Below are 7,519 nucleotides of genomic sequence, written 5' to 3' on the forward strand. Positions count from 1 at the left end.
TACAGAGACAAAATTTAGAGCTAAGATTAAAGGATGGACTATCCAGAGACTACCCCATCCGGGGATCCATCCCATCATCAGCCACCAAACCCAGATACTAATGCACATGCCAGCAAAATTTTGCTGAAGGGACCCTGATATAGTGGCCTCTTGTGAGGCCAGTGCCTGGCAAACACAGAAGTGGATGCTTACAGTCAGGTATTGGATGGAACACAGGGCCCCCAATGGAGGAACTAGAGAAAGTACCCTAGGAGCTGAAGGGGGATGCAACCCTGTAGGTGGAACTACAGTATGAACTAACCAGTACCCCCTGAGCTCGAGTCTCTAGCTGCATATGTAGCAGAAGATGGCTTAATCGGCCATCATTGGGAAGAGAGGCCCCTTGGTCTTGCAAAGTTTATATGACCCAGCACAGGGGAAGGCCAGGGCTAAGTAGTGGGAGTGGGTGAGTAGGGGAGCAGGGGGCAGGGGGAGGGGTATAGGGAACTTTCAGGATAGCATTTGAAATGTAAATAAAGAAAATAATAATAATAATAAAAAAGCAAATATTGAGAAAAAATAAAAAAAGAAACAATCTAATAAAAGTCCCCTGTAATAAACATGACCAGGAAACATCTTAATTGGTTGGGTATCTACAGGCAAGGTTTATTTTACCTTGCCTCTTGTGTGCGCAGGGAGGTCCACATAGCTTTTCTCCCAACCTGTGTGCTCTCAGAGTAAGCTGAGACTATCGTGGATAAGCTGGGTTATATAGTCTCCTTCTGCAATATTGTATTGAGGCTGATCTCTTTATTTTTTTGCTTTTTCTCTATCACGGAATGCTAAGGCTGGTAGGGAATCTAGGCATCTTAGAAACCTTTATTAATAGCTGACAAAAATGGGGTCTGGAGAAATGCATTTCCCGAGGTTGCCCCTATAAGATAGGAGAGGGGAAACAAACTACCACAGTCAGGGCAGTGGAGTGAGCTTGACAGGAGTGTGGGCTGAGGCTCTAGTCTCCTCTGGCCGTTGCTATGAAATCTTGCTTTGAGTTCTATGCAAGTGTTTTTCACTTGTGGTCATCATCACTATGATGAGACACTCTGACTAAAAGTAACTTGAGGAGGAAAGGATTTATTTGGCTTATACTTCTACATTACTGTTGATTATTAAAGGAAGTCAGGACAGAAACTTGAACAAGGCAGGAATCTGGAGGCAGGAGCTAACACAGAGGCTGTGGAGCAATGCTGCTTACTGGCTTGCTCACTATGGCTTGCTCAGCCTGCTTTTTCGTAGAACTCAGGATCACCAGCCCAGGGATGGCAGCACCAAAACAGATTGGACTCTCCTCCATCAATCACTGATTAAGAAAATGCCCTACAGGTTTTCCTACAGCTCCATTTATGAAAGCATTTTCTCATCTGATTTCCGTCCTCTTAGACAGCTTTAGCTTGTATCGAGTTACATAAAACTGTCCATCACAGCAAGCATACCTTGGTTTAGTTATTAAACTATGAATTTTGTGTTTATTATACTCTTTAAGGGACTATGTGGTTCTTAGTGCTGACTATTTGCTGAGGAAATCTGAACATAACTAAACGTTCCCTTGGTAGTCTCATTTCTGCTTGGAACAGCACACCGAACCCAGAAAAAGACAGAGAACGGACCATTTCATGTTGTAGCTGATGCTTGGGAGGAAGCAAGGAAGGTGGTGGCTAATCTTCATTGTCTTGACAGGATCTGGAATCACATAGGAGAGAGACCTCTGGGTTTGTCTTTGAGGGCACACCCAAGGAGGTATAACTGAGAAGAGGAGACTCACCCTGCATGTGGGTGACAGCATCCTATGGAGACCCCAGGCGGGTCAACAGAAGGAAATTGGTGGGCACTAGTATTTACCTCTCTCTGCTCCTGACTGTGAGCGTCACGTGACCAGCTGCCTCAGGCCAACTGGTCATGCTTTCCAGACCTGATGGAATTTATCCTTTTAAAAACCACAAGCCAAAAATCCAGCCTTCTTTCCTTAGGCCGCTTCTGCCAGGTAGCCAGTCCCAGCAGTTAGAAAAGAGACTAACAGAGAAAGCAAGCTCCATCAGCCCTTGAGGGCAGGCTTCATGGCGAAATGTGCTATGGTCCAGAGGCTACCTGGCTAATGAGAGCCAACGGTTGCTTTGCTCTGTGCCCTTGGGCAGAGCATCTTGGGAGCAGAAGTGCATGGTAGGGCTGATCTTCATTTCAAGCGGGCAAGAGTCAGAGAGGAAATGCTGGGGGCTCTGGTGGTCTCCTCTCCCTTTTATTCCATCTACCCCCGTGACAGGTCTGTCCCCTTCCATTGTCCTCCCTGGAACACCTTTGAAGACCTACCGAGGGGTGTGTCTCACAAGCCTTCTAGGTGATTCTCAGTCCAGTGGAGTTCACAGTGAGGATTAACTATCACATCTCACAGCTCAGTTGTGGCAAGTCTGACTGATGAGAAGACGGAACTCTCTTCACCGTGCAGCCTGCCCTCACAGTCTGGTGAGCACGGCTCTGGCAGGCCTTGTCCTTCTCTCCTATTCCCTCTGCCTTGCTAAAACCCACTAGATTATATTCCTAAAGCTGGCCCCCAAGGTCTGTTCCCTTATTTGATTACTTCCTCCTCCTGAGGCTGACTACAAAGGTCCAGCAATCAAAAGCCCCCTAACTTACAGGACCAATTAAAATTAAACACCTCATCCTAACACAGGGTTTCCCCTTGTACCTTTATAAACTACAATTTTCCTATGGGCCAGTCTGTCTCTTCTCTAGCCAGAGGAAGTCCTTTGCCCATTCCCCTCTGGGATAAATATCCCTACACCTCTCCCTTGTTCCCTTCTCCTTCTTCCTCTTCCTTTATCTCCGGTCCTTGTCTCTTATTCCCTGCCCTTTTTTCCTTTTGGGGCAAATAAATCTCCTTTGTCCTGGCTGAGAACTTGGTCTTGGGGTTCCTGAGCTGATATTTTTTCTTTCACCAATAATATATGTATATTCTATTATAGATGTTTCTGGAGATCTTACGATGTGGTCTGTTGAAAATATCAGTGCAGAATCTGATGCCTGATAGGTACACGCTTCTGTCATGTGTGTGTTGATGCCCATGCACTGTTGCCCTCATTAGCGTTCCCACCTCCAGGGCAAATGTTAACGGTTCAGGATCTGAGTTTGCCAGCCCTGGGAGAGAATGTTCCTTTGCTTCGTCTGCACTCAGATAGCATTTTGCTAATGGTATGTATGGCATTCACAGCCCTGACATCTAACAATTTTAAATAATAATATTGGTTATATTGATGGCAATACAATTGTAGAAGGAATATCATACATGTAGGCATTAGCAATTATTTAAATTATGTTTTAAATCCAATATATAGCCAAAAGAAAATTTAAGAAAATACAGAAATTGCTTTCCTGCTTGGACCTTGAGTTGTACTCCTTAAGAGAGAATCGCTATGATGGATTCTGGTTCTTCGACATTTTTCTCATTGAGAGATTCATATGGCATGTGACACTGGTATATATTCCAGGTCAACTATTTTTTTGTGATTTAATTTTTGAAAATTGTGTATGTATCTACGCCTGGGTTTGGACATACCTGCCTGCAGGTTCCCTCAGAATCCAGAAGACAGCATCCCCAGAGCTGGAGTTACAAGTGGCTATTAGCCACTTACTGTGGTTTCTGAGAACTGAACTTAGGTCCTCTGCAAAAGCAGCGTGTGCGAGTTTAGCCACTGAGTCACTTTTCTTGCCTCTAGGTGAAGGCCACTACCTTTCTCTTCCTTTGTAAAATGTTAGGCTCTTTCTACATATCCCTGGCTGTCCTGGAACTCACTATGTAGATCAGGCTGGCCTTGAACCCACAGAGATCTGCCTGGGGTAGAGATGAACCATTCCCAGTGTACCCACTCCAACTCCTGTCCCATAGGATCCATGAGCAGAATAAAGTGGTGGTTTCACACTTCTGGTTTCTGGGGTTTAGTCACTGAGCAATCACTGTGATTGAAGTTTCAGGCGTATCTGAGGAGGGGCTTACATGCACATCACCTCACCTTTCTCTTTAAATACAACTGGGAACAGACTATGGTGGCTACCAGGCTTTTACACCGGAGTTGTTTCTACAGGGGTTCACTCACAGGTTTGCGGACGTCAGGTAAGGTGATCCAGAGAGGGAACACGATGGGAAAAACGATTAGGAAGGTGACCTGCTTGCGGGGGTTGGTTGGCCAGGACAGGCTGAGGGGCTGGTCATCTTCTTCCTCGGCAGTCTCTGTGGCCTTCTGTAGAACAAGAGGACAGAGATAAACAAGCAGACAAGGGGACTTACAGGGTCACAAACGGCAGGACCACAGAACAAGCGAGGGTCCTCTTGAGTCCCACTTAAGCTTTCCCAAGCCACCTCGACTGCCTTCATGGGCTTTCTTTTGAAGGAGCAGCTCATCTGTCACAGCCTGAGGCCTAGGAACAAGCAGCTCTCCATTCCCCACCGCCCCAGAGCACTCTAGGAGTTTCTTTTCATTCCTTGGGGGATAGCTTATGGCCTCTCATGTTTATCAACTGATTATTTAGCATCAACCATAGTTATTACTCATGACATTTTTTTTTTTGATCCAACTGTGTCTCTTATTCAACTGTAAAAACAATGGGCTTCTTTATGATATTTGAATGTAATGTGCTTTGATATGATTCACCTCATCCTTTCAAAAACAAAGAATCTCCCTTCATGACTATTTTACCATTCACAATATCTGCTGATCTAGCGACCTGTGACCCCATCTCCTTTTCCCTAGGGCTGTGATTCAGACACCTTGGAAGGAAGAACACAGGTTAAAAAAAGAAAGAAAGAAAGAAAATCTCTTGCTTTCCCCTTCCCTTCCCCTCCTCTCTCTCTCTCTCCAACTCACCAGGCACACAGAACTCACTTCAGAAACAGTTCAGTGATAACCCTGAGAGGTCCTTGCCACTTGTCTCCCACCCAAGAATAAGCTCAGCACATCTGCACGGGTGTTCCTAACTTGCTTAATCAACGGGGTGAGTTCTAAACCATTTCATTCGTCACTAAAGGCACCTTTCCAAACACATGCCTCAGGACTCAGAAAAACAGGACTGAAGCATACCATGGGATCAACCCTGCCCGACACTCCAGTCTCTGCTGTGGCAGCCTGCTCCCAGTGGTTTGGTGGCTTCTATTGCAGTCAGCAGCTCTCAAGCCCCAGGGGCAGAAGAGATAAAAGGTGGATTTACCCAGCAGGATGACCATTGGTCCCTGAAATGGGGCCATAGTGTCACCACCACAGCACTGCTGACACCACCCATCGCTGCTGACCTGCTTGTTTAGAATAGACAGAGCAGCAGCAGGACAGAGCACCAGATCTAAAAATATCAATAAGTGCTCTTGCAGTGACGTTTCCTTTAGATAGCACAGAGAGCATCCTCAGGCTTTTGCACATGTTTTAAGCACCTGGGCTGGACTCCTTCAGTGTCTGTGTTCCTAAGGAAGGGCAGGTGGCAAAGGTTTGGGCAGGATGGCTTAAGGGACAAAAGTACTTAACTAGAGGTCATGGTTGGGTATGTATGGACCCACAGCAATACCACTGCCAATTTATTTACTGGTGCACATTAGGGATGGACAAAAGATCTCAAAAAAAAAAAAAAATTCAAGAGCTTGGAAGCCATACTGGAAAAGACTGAAAACAACAGGCTTGTGGCAGTGGGTAAGAATCCACAAAGTACAAATCGGAGAGAATTGTGGGTTTAGGTAAAGAAGTTGACGGTGCATTTTGGTTACCCAAACCTTCATCAAACACATACTGCAACCCTCTCCAACCCATTTGTTCATGTGATGCAGAAGCCACTCTGTCCACAATGTCTTTACTCTCTCCTGAAAGCTGTCCCTAATCTTAGCCACCTCATCATCCTTGGAGGAGAGGTGACCTGTAGAGACAACCATCCCCTATGGGCTTTCATACCTACAGTGCCATCTGGGTACAAGAATCTGTGTGTCACGGGGCAGTGGAGACTAAGAAGTTTGGGGGCCTATCACATTTTCTTCCAATGAGGTCTTCTTCATGTAACCAAATGAATGACTTTCCCATCCACGACCTGGTAGTAGGCACCAAGAAGTAGGCATGGAGAGTTGAGGTACTATGCCAGCCTTCATGGGCACCTCACCTCATACCATGTACATACAGGGTTAAACCTGGCAGAGGATCGGCTTCCCTGATCAGCTCATCTGCTGGCTCATCAAGCTCTTTCGTCTGGGGTAGCCTCCCCTCCCCATTCTGACCCCACCTCCATCCACAACTTAACAACTTCTCCCTAAACTCCAAGCTATCCTTTTTGAGAGAGAGAGAGAGAGAGAGAGAGAGAGAGAGAGAGAGAGAGAGAGAGAGAGAGAGAGAGAGAGAGAGAGAGAGAGACCAAAAAACCAAAAGCAACGCTTTATGACTCATATCATTTTAATGACACCAACAGATGGTGACATTTCATCAATAACCTTCTGCTTGTAACCTACGGATTAGCTCTTTTCTCCATCTGCCAAAGTCACCAGGCAGGCAGTGCCACTAGCAAATAGCAGAAAATAATTGTCTGTTTGGATGCTTAAGCTCTAAACACACCAGTGTCCAGTGCAAACAGTTAGCTGGGTGGCATGAGGGTCCAAGGGTGGCATTTAAGGAGGCTGTTGCTAGGGCAGGAGTGGAGTAGAAGAGTCTGTGTCTTAGGCTATGCCAATGGGAATCTCCACCCTTCATGGGGTGGGGGTGCGGGTGGGAGACAATTCCTGCTGCAGGGCCGTGATGGAGCCTAGGACCCTGGGATGGATGAGAGAGGGTCCTCAGGAGCAAGCTGTCAGAACACTTCAGAAGAACTTCTTGTCTTCTTGCCAGGAAAATCTCACTCCCGCTCAAGGGGCAACAGCTTGCAAGCTGGTTAGAGACATGGCAGAAGAACACACTGTTCCAAGTTCAGGGCCTATTTTGTCTTTGCCTGAGCAGGAGATGCAATGCTCGAATTTAGGCTTGTCTCCAAGCAAGAGGCCATTGAGGTCAGGGCTACGAGCTTCAACTTGTGTGTGTGTTGCTAGCTTTGAATTGTGTGTGGCATGCTAGCTTTGACCTTGTGATGACCCACACTTGCCTCCTAAAGTGTCTGAAGAAAGCCCCTAGAGAACAAGGCAAGGAGAGCAGGTTATGCCAGAAAGAATCCAAGGGATATTTTGATATAAAGACTCAACATGGTTTTCTGTCTGCTGGGGTCCTGTATAAGCCATATGGTTACACAAAACTAGGCTAGTGACTAACTCTTTAGCTCCTTGCAATTTCTGATATAAAAGAACCTTCGAGGAAAACACATTACTTAGCAGGGGGTGGGGTGGGGTTATAACTATAATCCTAGTACTCCTGAAAGCTGAGGCAGGAGGATTCCAGTCTTCGAGGCCAGTCTGGGCTATATGGTGAGTGGTAGGTTTGCCTAGGATGTATAGAGAAATGCTTAACACACACACACACACACACACACACACACACACACA

At 46.2% G+C, this 7,519-nt stretch overlaps 1 protein-coding gene across 8 annotated transcripts in view; it reads right to left on the reverse strand.

Moving 5' to 3' along the window:
• The window catches only part of Slc24a2 (solute carrier family 24 member 2), a 351,643-nt gene that overhangs the window by 133,091 nt on the left and 211,033 nt on the right, over positions 1 to 7,519 (reverse strand). For all 8 annotated transcript variants that reach the window (XM_029539915.1, XM_021200589.2, XM_029539914.1 and 5 more), the window contains one exon: positions 4,125 to 4,268. In XM_029539915.1, coding sequence (XP_029395775.1) covers positions 4,125 to 4,268 — 144 coding nt within the window. The remainder of the gene's footprint in view (positions 1 to 4,124; positions 4,269 to 7,519) is intronic.

The sequence above is a fragment of the Mus pahari genome, chromosome 6 (genome assembly GCF_900095145.1).
Source record: "Mus pahari chromosome 6, PAHARI_EIJ_v1.1, whole genome shotgun sequence".
Lineage (NCBI taxonomy): Eukaryota > Metazoa > Chordata > Mammalia > Rodentia > Muridae > Mus > Mus pahari.